The 18229-nt window shown below is 44.6% G+C and overlaps 1 protein-coding gene across 1 annotated transcript in view; it reads right to left on the bottom strand.

Annotated features, from left to right (window-relative positions):
* Positions 1-2251: 2251 nt before the first annotated feature.
* LOC129838880 (liprin-beta-1-like) overlaps positions 2252-18229 on the bottom strand; it is a 31390-nt gene continuing 15412 nt past the window's right edge. Inside the window, exons 3-25 of the mRNA XM_055906121.1 lie at positions 16440-16648; positions 15259-15339; positions 14848-14961; positions 14551-14661; positions 13548-13640; positions 12160-12262; positions 11439-11500; positions 11269-11335; positions 10978-11102; positions 10668-10735; positions 10472-10535; positions 8120-8270; positions 6986-7130; positions 6606-6731; positions 6246-6396; positions 5908-6019; positions 5720-5808; positions 5396-5518; positions 5066-5191; positions 4733-4921; positions 4308-4466; positions 3979-4044; positions 2252-3397 (exon numbers count right to left, since the gene is read on the bottom strand). Coding sequence (XP_055762096.1) covers positions 3311-3397; positions 3979-4044; positions 4308-4466; positions 4733-4921; positions 5066-5191; positions 5396-5518; positions 5720-5808; positions 5908-6019; positions 6246-6396; positions 6606-6731; positions 6986-7130; positions 8120-8270; positions 10472-10535; positions 10668-10735; positions 10978-11102; positions 11269-11335; positions 11439-11500; positions 12160-12262; positions 13548-13640; positions 14551-14661; positions 14848-14961; positions 15259-15339; positions 16440-16648 — 2621 coding nt within the window. The 3' untranslated portion in view covers positions 2252-3310. The remainder of the gene's footprint in view (positions 3398-3978; positions 4045-4307; positions 4467-4732; positions 4922-5065; positions 5192-5395; positions 5519-5719; positions 5809-5907; positions 6020-6245; positions 6397-6605; positions 6732-6985; positions 7131-8119; positions 8271-10471; positions 10536-10667; positions 10736-10977; positions 11103-11268; positions 11336-11438; positions 11501-12159; positions 12263-13547; positions 13641-14550; positions 14662-14847; positions 14962-15258; positions 15340-16439; positions 16649-18229) is intronic.

Raw genomic sequence — 18229 nt, 5'->3', positions numbered from 1 at the left:
TTTGTATCCCCCCCCAGTTTTACAAAACTGTGATACAAAACGAGACTCGGTGTGCTTTAGGACCATAAGGACGCTTCGGAGCAGTCGGCTGGGAAAAAAACAAGTTGTGTCCCCCAAACTTCTAAAACCAAAGTTGTGCCCCTGCCCATTTCTATAACACTGGCAAAATGCAGAGATAAGTTAGTGTGAAGGGGTCTCTGGCTGGTGCATCTATCCCCATAAGCAAGTGCTCAATAACTCAGTGAGACCTTAACTTGCTCCAGTCAGCTGAAGTGGAATAAATACCTATAAAAATACTTCCACAAGTATTTCAACAATTTGAAAATGTACATAGCTCACCCATCTGTAATAGGCTAGGACAGTGGTTCCCAAACGTTTTATAGTCCCACACCTCTAGCACTCTGAAATGTTTTTTTTGCAATCATTGTAAGCCTGCCACACTTACCATAGGATATATTTATTAAACATAAGAATGATTGAGCAACCCGGCTCGTGGGAAGTGACAATATAATAATCTATTTTACTCTTACATATAAAACTATTTGTTAATTGTGAATAACTCCAGTTTAATGAGAATGGTGTGCTTGAAAGGATGCACATAACTCTGCAATGTTGGATTGTATTGGAGTCTGTCTTAAATACTTTCCCAAACCGTCTGTGTCTGTATTTAGTTTTCATGCTAGTGAGGGCCGAGAATCCACTCTCACATAGGTATGTGGTTGCAAAGTTAAGAAACTGAGCGCAACCCTATCCAGAAATCTGGCAGTGGCTTCTGATTAACTTACATTTTCACAGAACCACTTGTTGCAATTTCGATGAGGCTCTCTTGTTCAGATATCGGTAAGTGGACTGGAGGCAGGGCATGAAAGCGATAAATCAAGTTTGTGTCGTCCGTTTCGGGAAAGTACCTGCGTAATTGATTAACTTACATTTTCTATATAACATTTGACATTGTCCATAAGCTTGAGTTCATTTGCACACAAAAAAAATCATACAATGATGGAAAGACCTGTGTGTTGTCCTTGTTAATGCAGACAGAAAAGAGCTTCTTAATCATAGCCTCAATTTTGTCCTGCACATTAAACATAGTTGCGGAGAGTCCCTGTAATCCTAGATTCAGTGAATGTGAAAATGGTCAGTAAAGAAAACTTTAAACTCATCTCTCAATTTAAAGAAAGCATGTCAATACTTTGCCCCTTGATAACCAGCACATGTTGTATATGTTGTAAAAGCTTTAAATGGTATCATTGCATAATGCAGAAAAAAGAGTTCAGGGGCCTTGCTTTAACAAAGTTAACCCTTTTCACTGTAGTGTCCAAAACATCTTTCAAGCTGTCAGGCATTCCCTTGGCAGCAAGAGCCTCTCGGTGGATGCTGCAGTGTACACAAGTGGCGCCGGGAGCAACTGCTTGCACGTGCGTTACCACTCCACTATGTCTTCATGTCATGGCCTTTGTGACATCAGTACAGATACCCATACATCTTGACCACCAAAGTCCATTTGATGTCACAAAGCTGTCCAGTATTTAAAACATATCCTCTCATGTCCTGGTTTCCAGAAGAGGATGTGTTCCTTAATTGACCCCCCATAAATGTAACGGACATATACCAGCTGTGCCAGGTCCGTCACATCTGTTGACTCATCCAGCTGTAATGCATATAATTCACTGGCTGTATGCAAAGCTGTAATTGTTTCAAAACATCTGTCATGTCACTGATGTGTCGGGAAACAATGTTTGATGAAGGCATTGTCCCAGCCATATCCGCAGCAGCAGGAAGAATTAAGTCCTCCACAATAGTATGGGGTTTGCCTGTCCTAGCCACTCAGTAGCTCACCATATAAGACGCTTCTAGCCCCTTATTAATGGTATCTGTTGCTTTGATACATGTCTTACTACTCGAAAGTAGTCTTTATTCTCACTCCATAAACTAATTTGGCTTATTTTGTTTCTAAATGTCTACGCAAGAGTGAAGGTTTCCTGCGAGAGAGTAACAGTTAATGTGATTGGATGTTAATTATTCTACCAGTATTTGACATTGTGTTATTTCGCTGAACACTAGATGGTTTAATTTTATTTTTGGCAGTGAAACGAGGCTACTCAGGCGAGAGAGAAAAAAAACTCACCCAAATGGAAAATAAAAATGTACTGTTTGATTATTTTTTAAGAAGTGAATCACATTTTTATTTGGCATTGCGCTACCCCAGCTTGGGAATGCCTGGGCTAGTATACACAGTTATATGTAGCCCATCATTTTTTACCATATTAGTTTTTATTGACAATTCTTTACAAAAAAAGATGCATAGAAACAGTACATTGTGTTCACTGGTATGGTTATGGCTTGCAGAACGATGTCATTGCTTTGTGGTGATGTTTACATTCTAGAACGTTGGGCTTCCATGTAATGTTCCTAAAATTCATGGATATTATGACAAATTCAACAACATGGGAGGACAAACCAAAGTGATAATATTGAAATTATTTGGGGCACAAACAAAACATGCAGATAGGAGCATCAAATGAGAGAACAACATGGAGAGGAAAATTATAATTATGGATTAAGCCAGCCTGCAATGTTTTGACTGTGGTCTGACGACAGATCTAAGTATCCCTCTGCCAGCTGACCAAGGTTATATAAATGGCTAATAATTACTTCCAAAAATAAGTCGGGACAAGGGCATACCATGTAAGTACAGGGACTCATTTGTGGATATTCAAACAAATATATAAAAAACAGTTCTGTAATACAATAAAAGTATGAAGTATAAAGTAAATGCTCCTATGTTGAAATCTCAATTCATGCACTACATTTCGACAACTTAAATAAATACAGATGTATAACTTCACTTGGGAATGCAGAGAGAGATCGTAAATTGCTGAAATGACAACAACGTAAGTCTAAGGGCATAAGTGGTCTCACAGGTTGAAGAAGAGAGCCAGTCACAGCGCTTCATTAGGTTTTCATGGCGACGCCAGCAGTGGCCAATGATGTTTATAAAACCTGGATTGCTGATGCTATGTAATGGCCATATTGGTACTCCTCAGAAGGAGCACTCCTCCATAGGAATGAATTGAATTCTACAGCATTTCAATAAAATGTTTAAAGGACAAAATGACATGTATTTAGGTATTTATTCTATTGGGTGTCTAATAGAATATACTTGTCAAAAACAAATGTAGACAATGCATTTCTATAACTTCCCCCCCAAAAAATTACAATGGAGGAGTAACAAAATGGCTGTGTGGCGGCTGCAAAACAGTGCCCCGTCAGTCATCTAAAGTTAATACATATAATTGGGGGGGACTCTCCCTCACACGTTGGAGTCATCATCGGTAACACTGGCCTCGGGGGAGCGAGAGGAGACCTCGCTGAAGAACTCATCCTCCTTCAGCATGCTCTGAAACATGCAGGAGAAAACACACTGAAGTCATACAGGAAAACGAGGAGATCAATAACAATGCCAGAAGAGTGCCATGGTTGTTTTGCTAGAGCACAGCTTGCTGAGAGGTTCGTCAAGTGATTTGATGTGTGATCATGTGAGAATTTTTGGGGGGGGTATTTTACCTCCTTCACACCTGTCTCATCGCTGCAACTCCCCAATGGGCGGCGAAGTTTGAGTCATGTGTCCTCCGAAACATGACCCACCAAACCGCACTTCTTAACACCCACCCGCTTAACCCGGAAGCCAGCCACACCAATGTGTCGGAGGAAACGCTGTTCAACTGACGACCGGGGTCAGCCTGCAGGCACCCGGCCAGCCACAAGGAGTCGCTAGAGCGCAATGAGCCAAGTAAAGCCCCCCTCCCCGGCCAAACTCTCCCCTAACCTAGACGACGCTGGGCCAAATTGTGCGCCGCCCTATGGGACTCCCGGTCACAGCCGGTTGTGATACAACCCGGGATCGAACCCGGGTCTGTAGTGCCTTAGACCGCTGCGCCATTCGGGAGGCCTCATGTGAGCATTTGAATGACTTCTTACCGTCAGGTTGTCGATTTCCTCAGAAAATGCTCCTATCTGCCTCACAGCCCCTTCCGAGTCGTCCATCTAGGAATACAGACAATGTTCAAGAGCACTTCACATGGAATATGAAAAGTAAACAAGCAATCCTCTTGTGGTACCACATTCCAGCCTCATCAATTCATTGGAGTGCTCTAACCTCACCTAAAGCATGATCATTAATGTTTATTAAATAGTTAGCGCCTCAGTGGAAGGTGCTACAAAAAGCCACACTAAAACACTCATAATAGTACCTATATCCATATATGTAACATTCCCTGAAGTAGAAGGGGTTAATGGCAGTCCCTTACCTGCTCCAACTGGTATAGGTCGTCCTCGTAACTCCTCAGGCCCCCCTGGAAGCTGCTGTTCTTGGGCATCTCCACGTCCATGGGGCACACGTACTCCTCGCTGTCCTCCTGGCGCTTCTTACGCAGGGTCCCGAAGCCACCGAACGACAGCCTTCTGGGCTGGAGAAGAGAGGGTGATAGGAGAGTCAGTCAAATGGGGACAAACGGCGGTGTGCCGATAGAGTTAAAAGCTGTCTGTCTTCGTCTCCTTTTCTGACAGGACACAAACCTATCCAGTCCATTCACACATAAGTGGTCATGAGGCCAACTTAGAGTAGTGGGACACAGCCAAGGTCACTGATCAGATCAATAAACCTACACTGATCCCCAAAGCTCTGTATGTCTAACAACAAGCAGATGCCTTACAGACAGCGAGTTGACCCTACCTTGACCTTGGCGGTGGCAGTGAGCAGGGTGTAGTCAGGGTTCTCCAGACACTCCTGTTTGCTGCGCTGGGCCACGGAGCCGATGAGCAGGTGGAAGTGGGTAGCCAGGTGGCGGCGCAGCAGGGTCTTGTTGGGAGGGATGTTGAGGAGGAGGGCTAGGGACTCCACGTTGAAGCGGGGCTCCAGCACCTGAGACAAGGAGAGATGGAAATGAAGAGTGAGATAGACACTGGCAAAAGGCAGTCAGTGTATGTATACACTGATGAAGGTGTGTGTTCCTGAAATGAGTCAGTGGCAAGCCAATTCAAACAGAGACTTTTCCCCCCTTCTCACCATGACCCCGCCGTGCACACCGCTGCCCCTCAGGTTAGGAGCGTACTCAGCCAGGTCCACTGATCTCAGCCACTCCATCACTCTGTGATTGGTCCACTGGGAGATCTCCGCTGGCGTGATGTTATTCTGGGGAGACATTTTTTTTTATAAGTTGGTGTTAGTAAAACTGATAAGTGTCTCTTTTCCCTATACGAATAACACCACTGAAATGTAACTGAACTGGTGAAGTGAGAGACCATGTGTATGGTGGATATGAAAGCACAGGGAGAGAAAGAGCGAGAAAAAAAAGAAGAGGGATACTTTATTTATTTAGTAGTGTCTAAACCGTACCTCGTCAGACGGCCGTCGGCGGAGGCAGTTGGGCTCGTAGAAGTTGAGCCGGAGGACCTGGATGCCTCTCTTGATGCTGAGGTGGTGGAGAACACTGCCCACCTTTAGAGACAGCAAGTCATCCTGAAGGGGACAAACACATACACTTATCTCTGTCAGGAGAATGACTACTTTCAATCAATTGGAAATAAAAGGACACTAGACATACAACAGATCACACAAAAGCAAGGATTTTTTTATTTAATAGACTTTACTCATCCCCTCTGACATTGATGCTGATTCATTTTAGCCGCATTAGACCGACTACTGCAATTGAAGACTCACCACAGTCATGTAGTGTAGCATTCTCCCATCGACCCTCCCCTCATCAAACTGGCTCTTATACTGCGGCAGACCAATGTCATCAAGCCATCCTGAGAAACACCAAAACAACTCAATAACAAAACAGAAAGGTTATTCAATTCTTCGTAGCTTCATTGATAACTCTGAGGCGGTGGTCAGTGGTCACTCACTGGTAACCCAGTTGTGGTCCAGTTTGGCCTTGCTGACATCCTCCTCTGATCCCAGTGCCTGGAGAGCCAGCTGCAGCTTCTTCCTGTGGAGGGGCTGTTTGATCCCCAACTCCTGTTGCCACAGAAACATGTATGGGTTGTTTAAGACATCTCACATACTGTACAGTTAGGAAGAGAGTGATAGAGAAAATAGATGTTTGTCAGGACACAGGTAGCAAAGTGAACATTAAGCAACTATAAGCTTTAACATTGTGGGTTTCATTAAAATGTCTAGCGACACAGAACCTAAAAACAGGATGTGTGAAACACCTCCTGGATGCTCCACTGAGCCGTCCTACCTTCTCCAGGTCGTGCTGGGAGGCCTGCAGCAGGGTGTATCCTGAGCGGATCCACTGCTGGGCTTGAGCCACATGCAGCCCCAGGCCCTGCTCCTGCAGCCACACACACACCTGCTCCTTACTCCACTGTGCAAAGGGAGCGTCCACATCACTGAGGGGAGAGAGAGCGAGCACTTACCTTTAACGTGGAGGGTAAACAGTGCATCATTCATTACCATTTGCTCCTCTGACACCACAAAATCCTAAAACTGTGATACTGTAGACTTAGTTCCAATAAACTTCGGATCCCTTCCTCTACGTTTCTAGATACCGATACTAGACTGTGTCTCTCTGTGTGTGTAAAAGGTGAGCTTCACATACTTGGCGCTGTGCTGCAGGTCACGTGACCAGCCCAGTCGGGGGCCGGCCGTGGCTCTGACTCCTCCTCTCCTGAACTCAGTCTCTGTCTCCTCCAGGTCTAGCGAGGTGGAGTGACTTCTCTTCAGCCTGGAGGGGTCAGAACACAACACGCCTAAACTTCCTGCCATGCTCTGCCCTCGTGTTACAGCAAACCCTCTGCCCTCGTGTTACAGCAAACCCTCTGCCCTCGTGTTACAGCAAACCCTCTGCCCTCGTGTTACAGTTAATAAAGCAATAGTTTCATTTAAAACCCTGGCTCCATCTTAATTCATCTTTCCCCAATTCCTTGCATACTAACTCACCTCCTAAACTTAGGGAATATATAGAACATTTTGACCCACCTGCCTAAGAACTTCTTAAAGCCTCTGGACTTCTTCTTGGCCTCCGGTGAGGAAGGTAGGGTCTCGCTGCTGTCTCCTCCCTGAGGTTTGTGTGGCGGGGCACCAGCCAAGTCCAAGTGGTCTGTACCATTACGCTCGGTCTCGGCTGGATTCAAACACACATCTGTTAGATCAACAGCCGACATCTGACATCTGACAATCCACCCCCACTTGGACAGTGTTGGCCTCCAAACTCCGGAGGCCAACACTGTCCAAGGACTACAGCTGTAATGGCCACCACAACCGCTTCTGGACTACATCTGCCACTAAACACCACCACCACTAGGAGTACGCCAAGAACCACTCAAAACGCATCAACTCGATCCGCACATGCAAAGGACTGGTTGGCATGAACTGCTGATGCAAATTCATAGACTTCCAACAGTAAAAGACAAATCTCAGAGGCGCATCTTGAAGGACAGCTAGCAGAGTTAAGCCGGCCTCATTGCAGATGGAGTCACGTCATGGATAAGGAACAACTGGATATGATTTAAAAGGGGAAAGAAATCACACTAAAAACCACCCAGCTCACACCAGCGATCAACTCAACTTTTCACTTGCTTGATACAAGTGAAAAATGAAGAGTAGGAAAGATGGAGGTAGGGGCATATGTAGGGATTCTTCACACAACAACTTAACCATTTACCATCTATGACCCAATCAGCCTCAAGAGGGTTCAGAAAAACAGACTGCTGTTTCATTTAGTCTACGATGGGTCTGGTTGTATGGTAGATGGTGATCACATTGTTGCGCTAGTATCCCTGCACACATCCAGCGTTCATCCATACTGCAGGCCTGGCCCGTCTGTGGGGCTCTGCGCTGCAGACTACTGTACCCAACGTAGGTGCACTCGCACTCCGGCTGCGATCTTCACATCACATAGAACCATGGAGAATAGAGCGAGCAAGGACAGAACATAGTCACTAGTGTGAAGACTACCAGAGACATAAGAAAACACACATTAAGGTATTGAACTGTGAATGTTTTTCTTACATCATGAACAGAGAGTAGTATTTATTCTTCACACCACCCCGTGCAGAGGAACGAGCACCCTTCTTCCTGTGCCCCTCCCACTCCCCCAATAATGAGACTCACCCAGATTTGGGGCACTAGACATCCTCTTTCCTCCACGCATCTTGAAGAAACCACGTCCAAAGGAGGAGCGTGCCTTCTTGGTCCCAAAGCTTTCATTACTGGTGGGGTTTGATGGGGAGGTGGATGAGGGGCTGGGCTCATCAGTTGTTGTCTAGAAAAGGGGGGAGGGGTCATTATGAGCACATAAATCTAATAAAATATTTGACATGCCAGTAACAAAGTCAATCTCTTAATAGAACCAGCTCCATAGTTCTACTGTTCTACCACCAGGTGGCAGTAGAGTAACACAGCTGTCAAATACCCATTGCTCATTGCTATTATGATTCCATATCATCGAGTCCAGTCTGCTGTCACAGTGGGGCTCAGTGACTCTGCCCTCCTTGTGGGGGACATAAGAGATAGAACTATGCCTTCTGTATGACTGGCTCGTTTGGGAGACATGACTGAGACTCTCCCACGTTGAGAGGTCAAAAGGTCAAAGAGGCTCTAGTGTTCTAATTTGGGTGACAAAAATAGGGGGTAGAGAGATCTGATTTAAGACAGTTAGGCTAAAGCAATGGCTCAGTAACCGAAAGGTTGTTGGTTCTAATACCCGAGCAGACAAGGTGAAAAATCTGTCAATGTGCCTTTGCGCAATGCACGGAACCCTAATTTTCTCCAGAAGCACTGTACTACTGACCATGTAAAACAACACATTTCACTGCACCTATCGGGTGTATGTGACAACATTTTGGGACATCTACTCATTCAAGGCTTTTTCTTTATTTTTACTATTTTCTACATTGTAGAAGAATAGTGAAAACATCAAAACTATGACAAATACACATATGGAATCATGTAGTAACCAAAAAAAGTATTAAACAAATCAAAATATTTTTTTATATTTGAGATTCTTCAAAGTAGCCACCCTTTGCCTTGATGACAGGCAGTATTTATGCTGCAATAGTTTGTGTGTTGGGCTAGGGTCAGTCTTATATCTGGAGTATTTCTCCTGTGTGAATTTAAGTCTCTCTCCCTTCCTTGTCCCTCCGGGTTTCTGTACAGCACTTTGTGACATCGGCTGATATAAAAAGGGCTTTATAAATACATGTGATTGATTGATTGACAAGGTAGGGGTGGTATACAGATAGCCATATTTGGCAAAAGACCAAGTCCAAATTATGGCAAGAACAGCTCAAAAAAAGCAAAGAGAAACGACAGTCCATTATTACTTTAAGGCATGAAGGTCAGTCAATTTGCAAAAACCATCAAGCGCTATGAGACTGGCTCTCATGAGGACCGCCACAGGAAAGGAAGACCCAGAGTTACCTCTGCTTCAGAGGATAAGTTCATTAGAGTTACCAGCCTCAGAAATCGCTGCCCAAATAAAAGCTTCGCAGATTTCAAATAACAGACATCTCAACCTCAACTATTCAGAGGAGACAGAGTGAAATCGGGCCCTCACGGTCGAATTGCTGCCAAGAAACCACTACTTAAGGACACCAATAAGAAGAAGAGACTTGCTTGGGCCAAGAAACATAAGCAATGGACCTTAGACTGGTGCATATCTGTCCTTTGATGAGTCCAAATTTGAGATTTTTGGATCCAACCGCTGTGTCTTTGTAAGACGCAGGGTAGGTGAACGGATGATCTCCACGTGTGATTCCCACCGTGAAGCATGGAAGAGGTGGTGTGATGGTGCTTTGCTGGTGACACTCAGTGATTTATTTAGAAATCAAGGCATACTTAACCAGCATGGCTACCGCAGCATTCTGCAGCAATACGCCATCCCATCTGGTTTGCGCATAGTGGGACTATCATTTGGTTTTCAACAGGATAATGACCCAAAACACACCTCCAGGCCGTTAGGGGCTATTTGACCAAGAAGGAGAGTGATGAGTGCTGCATCAGATGACCTGGCCTCCACAATCACCTGACCTCAACCGAATTGAGATGGTTTGGGATGAGTTGGACCGCAGAGTGAAGGAAAAGCAGCCAACAAGTGCTCAGCATATGTGGGAACACCTTCAAGACTGTTGGAAAAGCATTCCAGATGAAGCTGGTTGTGAGAATGCCAAGAGTGTGCAAAGCTGTCATCAAGGCAAAGGGTGGCTACTTAGAAGAATCTAAAATATAACATTACTTTTTTGGTTACTACATGATTCCATATGTGTATTTCATAGTTTTGATGTCTTCACTATTATTCTACAATTTAGAAAACAATAAAATAAAAAAAATAAAAAACCTTGAATGAGTAGGTGTGTCCAAACTTTTGGCTGGTACTGTATTTAAACTCCATGATTGCAGCAAGTCAAGGTCTTTCCAGTTAACCCACTATTCACCATCCCCCCAGGAGAGAGGGGACAGTCTTACCTGCTCTGTGTTGCCGTTTACGTGGCCCAAGCAACCTGCTGAATGTGGTGGGACTTCTGGTGGACTGCAAAAAGAAAGGAAAGTTAACCATCAGTCTAGACCTAGAGATGATGAATATACTGACAAACTAAAACAGTGACCCAATGGGCAAATAGTCCATGGGAGTGCAGTTTGTCCAGGGAAAAGCCAACCTCACCTGTCTGTGTCTGGTTCCTGTATCAGGCTCTCCTGCTCCAGCTCAGAAAACACTGCAATAGATGGAATCTGGGAAGAGAGGGTGAGAGAGGAAGAGAAAGGAAGACAAGAGTCAACGTCACTAAATGAATGTGTCGTCAATGTTGCATAGCACAGTCGACAGTTTCAAATGGTTAGGTAGTTGCTGTCCAGCTAAACCAATACCCCAAGGCTGTTGGCCCTCACATTCCTAACATTCCGTTTTGGTAAGGAAGTCTAGTCCCGGTTCCATCCTGTGTGTGATACATTGTTATGATAGGGGAGGTTGTTACCTCGTCACAGCTCCTTCCTGTCTCCTCCCCAACCGCCAGTGTGGCCTGGTCTGTATCCATAGCGACCTGAATGGAGGGGGATCTGTCATCCTGGATGTCATCATAATTGTCTTCATTTAGTGTGTCTGGGGGGGAACAGTTATAATTGTAACACAAAATTATCAAGTCCATTATTGTACACTATCAAACATGTGATTGATCTAGTCCGATAAATAGAAATGAATGGACTATTGCAATGATACCGATAAAACAATTCATTACTATTTTCATACTCCTTTAACATAGTTTCACCTTTCATCAAGTCCTGGACCTTCTTGTACCGTGTGATAGACTCCTGAAGCTCCTCGATCCTCCGGTCCTGTGGGTGAAGGATGGTAGATCAGAGTTAGAAAAGCCATTGAGATCCCCATGCGTCAACTACAGCAGCCTTTATGAAACAGTGTAAACAGGAGCTCCAGTACCTTATCATTGCTAGCTGACATCAGGGACTCCATGGCCCTCTTCATCCTCAGCACATCCACATCTGGAAAACAACAAGCGTGCCCCCACAGGGATCAGAGACAGACACATTGTCTGGTGTCTACTGGTGTCAATCCACACTGGTGGAGTCTATAAAGACATACATGCAAGTCAAGTCCACTTAAGCAACAGGACTTTCAATGGAATAGACTTGAGACAATTACCTTGCAGTATATGGGCCAGGTTCAAGGACAATACATTCTTAAAGTGAATACATTGCACTCTACATAAATTGCATACCCATATGGTAAATGGGTGATAAGAGACTCAGCTGTGGGTTGAAAGAGTCAGAAATCATGTCTAAACATGCTTGGTATGAGCCCTGAAGACAGATAAGACAACAGTAAGGTGGAAAGTACAAAATCTCCCTTTCTTCCCCTCAATCTTTCTATCTGTGTGAGATTGAGACAGGATGCTTTGAAAATTGTATTTCAGGGGGAAAGTCCAATGCTCAGGCCATGTCTTGATGGTATCCATCATTACTTAAGGGGACTTAAGGGCAGAAATAACTGCAGACAAATTAGGAAAAGGAATGTTGGAAAAATCTTGCCGTAAATCTGTCAAGGTGCAAGTTAGGCCTATTGAAATATTATGGCTCCTCGTGTGTATGAGGGTGAAGTGAGGTCCCCCTCCCTCCCACATGTCTAATAACAGTACTCCCACCTTTCTCTCCATTTGTTCTGTCTGGGGTCAGGACTCCCTGTGTAGCCTGGTCTCTTAGCCTCCTCAGCTCCTCCAGCTGCCTCTGAAGAGTCTGCAGTTCCTCCTGAATGTGAGAGGATCATGTTCGGGACCATTCTGACCTCATTAAACTACAGATACATATCTAGGCCCATATTCATAAAGTGTCTCAGAGTAGAAGGGTATACTACAAAGCAGGATTGATGAGCTAACTTGCCTAAATATTCACAAATTACATTTTTTAGTGAGATAAGCTTGAAAATGTGCATGGCCTAATTGACTCAACAACTGAAAACACATATCTAAGTTTAGCTTTCTTAATGAACCAGAAAATCAATCGTTTTTTCTGGTTGTTAATAAAAGTTAGCTGGCTAATCCATTGAACCTGCGTTGTAGTATACCCCTCTGATCTAGGATCAGATCCCCTGTCCATTCAATTTAATCTAAAAGGCAAAACTCCTACTAGAGAAGCACTCTTCGTACGAGACGCTTTATGAATACAGGCCAAGATCTAGATAAGAACCCAGCTAGACAGAGTTTGACCAAACTGAAAGTTAAAACCCAGTCTGATGCCAACTGTGCTGTAGAGCAGTATGACCCAGAATAAGGTTAGAGTGAGGATACATTCTACCAGAGGACTGGTGTCTTTACCAGAGAACCATACAAACACACTGTAAACATGTCAGATTCTTTCACATTCCACTGAGAAAGAACAGCTCCATTGGGATGTTAATCCCCAGCAGAAGGTCATCCGTGACCGTTCAGTTCCATCCATTAGTTTTGCTTACTTAGCGAAAGGTTTAAGACATTTTAGCATCAATGTACAGTTAATATAAAATTAAGTGGATTAGGGTAGAAAGTGAAGAAAAACTAGTGTGTTAAGAAATCTGCAACTTATACTTAGCTGGTAGGAGAACTTAGTCAAAGTGGAAGTGTGCTGAAAGTTGGAAAAGCGGATAGGGTCAATGGACAGAGGGAAGGTTGAGAGGCCTATAGGGACAGACAGGGAAAAACAGAGCACTGTGTGTTAACTTCTGCACCACACCTCCAGTGAACTTCAACCTGTCCATGTTCCATTCCTAGGGCTGCGACAGGTTAGCACGTTGCAGGGGAGAAGTTAGCCAGGCAGGAGTGAGAGAGGAGGATAGAGGAGACAAAGGGTATAAACCCTGAAGGAAGGTGGTATTAAGAGTGAATGCAGTGATATATAACCAACACACAAGGGAACGATAGATTCAGTGCCTACATGATGTAGAAAAAAAAGTGTAGAGTGAGTCAAACTTAATCTGTGGACCATATGTCATGCACAATCTAATGTGAGCGGACTAAAGCCTTCATATTGCAGACAGATTCTTAGCCATGCTACTCACTTTGGTGGATTTAAGTTTCTTTTCACACTGCAGTCTTTCATTCTCCATATCGGTCACCTTGAACCGCAGGTCATTGACTTCCTGGTACAACCCCTGGGGAGGTAAAAGACTGCATTACCCACAAGCCCAAGGGGTCAGCTGAGAGTTTTGGAGCAAACGTTGGGGATGTTTTTGTGGAGTGAAAAATCCCCAATGAGGCACCAAAGATTATTTAGAGAGCGAGAAACAGAGAAGCCCACGCCAACATGGAGACAGATTCTTGATTTCGAAAGGAAGCGTCATGGTCAATTACCATTACAACTGCTTTTATGTCATGGATAATACATACTCCTGTACCTTGGAGCAATTACCGTATAGATGGAGCACTCAGGAAATATGCATCGTCATTAAACAAGAATGTGCTACATGATTCACAACGCATACATTTAAACAAGAGTAAAAACCGCAGAGCACCGTGGGTAGGAAAGAAGAAATGGATCAGACTCAGGGGTGTGTGATTTACAGCCGAACAAAGCCCAACATTAAGCATATATGGAAGACATTACCTTTCCACACACCGCTCCCTAAAGGTTATAGTAGTGTCGGAAAACCCACACTCAGGATCCAATATCCTGATTCCTCCAGCCCAGGCCTGCTCAGTGCTCATGGATTAGGTGTATGGAAACCCTGACTGTCAGACTCCCAGCTTCTCTGGAGGGGAGATTAATTATTTTATGAGAGGAAACGGCTGCTGGAGCAAGGGGGTGTTTTGGCACTCCCTAACAGCCAGTCCACCCGGGCAAGGATCTGCGTGACGGATCAGGGCCCACTCCATCCGACTGAGACGGACCTCTGCATGGTCTCAGTGTGAACTATTAAACGTTTGGGTGACTGCCAAGATTCATATAAACTCACATCCTAATATTATAAGATGACTGCCCGCCATTGAACGAAACTCCAAATATCTACCAAAGACACGATCTCTCTGTGTGGGGGAGTCTATTGCCATTATGCATCCGTGTACCTCACTATCCCTGCGATCTCTGGCCACAGTGGTCAGCTTCAGTTTCAGACTGGACACCTCGGTCATCAGCTCCAGCTTCTGGGTCTCCAGGGTGGACCTGGTCAAGAACTCCTGCACAGGACAGTCACAGATTCAGTCACAGACGAGTAGGAGCGAAGTGTATTAATCAGTGTTCATTCAGAAAGATCATTTGGATCAAAAGGCTGACCAAAACCTTGAGCCCAAGGTTCTGTCTCATAATAAGACAGAACATCCTGCTAGTAACCATAATACACTGCAGCCCTGCTGGGGCCTCACCTGCTGCAGCGTTTCTTCAGTGGCGTCGAGTTTCTCTCTGTGCTCCTCCAGACACATGTCCAGATCCCTGATCTTCTCCCCCTGCACCTCCACCTGGTCTGAGAGAACACTCACCTGGGGACAGTCATCACTCAGTAATACGCCACATGTCATCTATGTGTTGTTTTCAGGGTATAGGTTAGTGATCTAAGAGCATGCTCGGTGATGCAGGTCTTTCACTCACACCATGAATAGGTAAAAACCGCTGAATTCAACAGCTACCTATCAAATACACTTTAAACAGAGCACCCTTGCTAATGTACGGTTTGCATGTACAATGTATTTGCTAATGTACACATTTTCTAAATATGGGGTGGTATTTCCTATTTGTTAAAGCTGGTCTCTGCTTGTTCATGGCCTCGTGACACACACCTGGAGGATGAGACACTCCTTATCGCTCTCCACCCGTGACAGTCGTTCCTGGTAGATCATGGCGGAGCCATGTCCGTTGGTCTGAAATCACAAACAACCAAGGCTACCATCAGACGGCTGATCGCCAAGGGCTTAGAGGCCATAAATATGGTCAGGAATAACCCTTTGCCCTATCACCATACCAGGAAAGACTCATGACCCTAGGGATAGAGCAGCCTCCAGTCATATGGAAGATGTACCACGCCATCTCAAAGGCCAGCATACAGCATTCAGGTGTCATAGCATCCCTACATTGAAAAACATCACATGATTCTTCCCTGGGGGGGGGGGGGGGGGGGGGGGGGGAGGAGGCCGGTGACACGCGAAATGCATGTTATTTGAGAGACACGTGAGGGTCGATAGGGTTCTCACATGCAAGTGCTTTGTGTGTGACTAAAGTGGAAATTGAATCAAAAACTAAACTCCTCTTCTCATATTTCACACAGGGAAAGAAAGGGCTTGAGGGGGGAGGAAAACTGAGGCATCTCCAGTGAAGAGGATGGAAACCATTTCAGACACCGCTCCAGAGACACTTCGTCACTCACAAAGCATGTCATCACACAATAGCCATACAATCAATTGAATCAAGGTATAAATAACAGGTAAGGGTAAAAAGACACAAAGCCAACCACTGCCCATGCAATCACACAAAAGGAATCTACTCTAAATAAAAGTACTTTGATCTTCATGTGTGGAATACTCGTCAGCAATACATTTTCCATGATTACACTCAAATTCTGAATTTCTCCGGTACTTCTGTATACTTTTTAGCCAACAGGTCTGAAAGTAGCACTCACGAGCCAAAAGTTTATGTACCACATCATTGCGCTCTCTCTCTGCTGTGTGTGCATCTAACTAGCTGCCACTCAAATGGCAAGGGGTTGAAGCTAATTGTCTAGAACTGGAATTGCTAGGAGGCTGGCCCATTACGGGGAAAATGATGGGAATATAGCGCAGCACTCCTTCCCGAAAAACAGTTGCTTTCAAGACAGCTCAATCAGCCATGAAATCCCTAAGACAGTAATTCTGCATGTATGAAGTACACATTTAACAGGTTTAACAAATACTTAGTTCCAGAGCATGTCTTTAACAATAACAGTGTTTGCATTTGCAACAGTAAGAGAACAGAGGGAGTTACCTACCAGTTGTCCCTGCTGCAGCCACTCCACTAGGCCGTCGGCGGTGGTGTCAGGGACCTGGCAGCGGAGGCCCTCCCTCTCATCCTGGTCCATCATCTCCAGCGCGGCCCGCAGGTCCTCCAGCAGGTGCAGCGCCCGCAGGCTTCCCAGGAAGGGAGAGGTGGGCGACTGGCAGTCAAACAGCCCATTGGAGTAGCCCATGGCCTTGGAACCTGTTGGGGCCAAGGTTAGCAGAGGGGTGGTTAGGAACAAATAAGGAAGTTAGAAGCGTAGATATACAGTACCAGTCCAAAGTTTGGACACACCTACTCATTCAAGGGGTTTTATTTATATTGTAGGATAATCGTGAAGATATTAAAACTATGAAATTACACATATGGAATCATGTCGTAACCATGAGATTCTTCAAATAGCCACCCTTTGCCTTGATAGCTTTGCATACTCTTGGCATTCTCTCAACCAGCATCATGAGGTAGTCACCTGTAATGCATTTCAATTAACAGGTGTGCCTTGTTAGAAGTTAAAGAAATGTCAAATTCCTTCGAGCCAATTAGTTGTGTTGTGACAAAGTAGGGTTGGTATACAGAAGATAGCCCTATTTGGTAAAAAACAAGTCCATATTATGGCGAGAACAGCTCAAATAAGCAAAGATGACAGTCCATCATTAGTTAAAGACATGAAGGTCAGTCAATCCGGAAAATGTCAAAAGTTTCTTCAAGTGTAGTCGCAAAAACCATCAAGCGCTATGATGAAACTGGCTCTCATGAGGACCGCCACAGGAAAGGAAGACCCAGAGTTACCTCTGCTGCAGAGGATAAGTTCATTAGAGTTACCAGCCTCAGAAATTGCAGCCCAAATAAATGCTTCAGAGTTCAAGTAACAGACACATCTCAACATCAACTGTTCAGAGGAGACAGTGTGAATCAGGTCTTCATGGTCGAATTGCTGCAAAGAAACCATTACTAAAGGACACCAATAAAAAGAGAAATCTTTGGGCCAATAAACACGAGCAATGGTCCTTATACCGGTGGAAATCTGTCCTTTGGTCTGATGAGTCTAAATTTGAGATTCTTGGATCCAAACGCTGTCTTTGTGAGACCAGACTAGGTTAACGGATGATCTCTGCATGTGTGGTTCCCACCATGAAGCATGGAGGTGGTGGTGTGATGGTGCTTTGCTGGTGACACCATCTGTGATTTATTTAGAATTCAAGGCACACTTAACCAGCATGGCTACCACAGCATTCTGCAGCGATACAACATCCCATCTGGTTTGCGCTTAGTGGGACTATCATTTGTTTTTCAACAGGACAATGACCCAACACACCTCCAGACTGTGTAAGGGCTATTTGACCAAGGAGAGTGATGGGGTGCTGCATCAGATGAGCTGGCCTCCACAATCACCCGACCTCAACCGAATTGAGATGGTTTGGGGTGAGTTGGACCGGAGAGTTAAGGAAAAGCAGCCAACAAGTGCTCAGCATATGTGGGAACTCCTTCAAGACTGTTGGAAAATCATTCCAGATGAAGCTGGTTGTGAGAATGCCAAGAGTGTGTAAAGCTGTTATCAAGGCAAAGGGTGGCTACTTTGAAGAATCTAAAATATAACATGATTTGTTTAACACTTTTTGGTTACTGATTCTATAGGTGTTATTTCATAGTTTTGATGTCTTCTTCTACAATGTAGAAAATAGTAAAAATAAAGAAAAACCCTTGAATGAGTAGGTGTGTCCACACTTCTGACTGGTACATCTTATAGTTTTAGCCCTGTGGTTAGAAGTTTGAGCCACTCCC

The sequence above is a fragment of the Salvelinus fontinalis genome, chromosome 39 (genome assembly GCF_029448725.1).
Source record: "Salvelinus fontinalis isolate EN_2023a chromosome 39, ASM2944872v1, whole genome shotgun sequence".
Taxonomy (NCBI): Eukaryota; Metazoa; Chordata; class Actinopteri; order Salmoniformes; family Salmonidae; genus Salvelinus; species Salvelinus fontinalis.
This window is presented reverse-complemented; position numbering and strand designations above follow the sequence as displayed.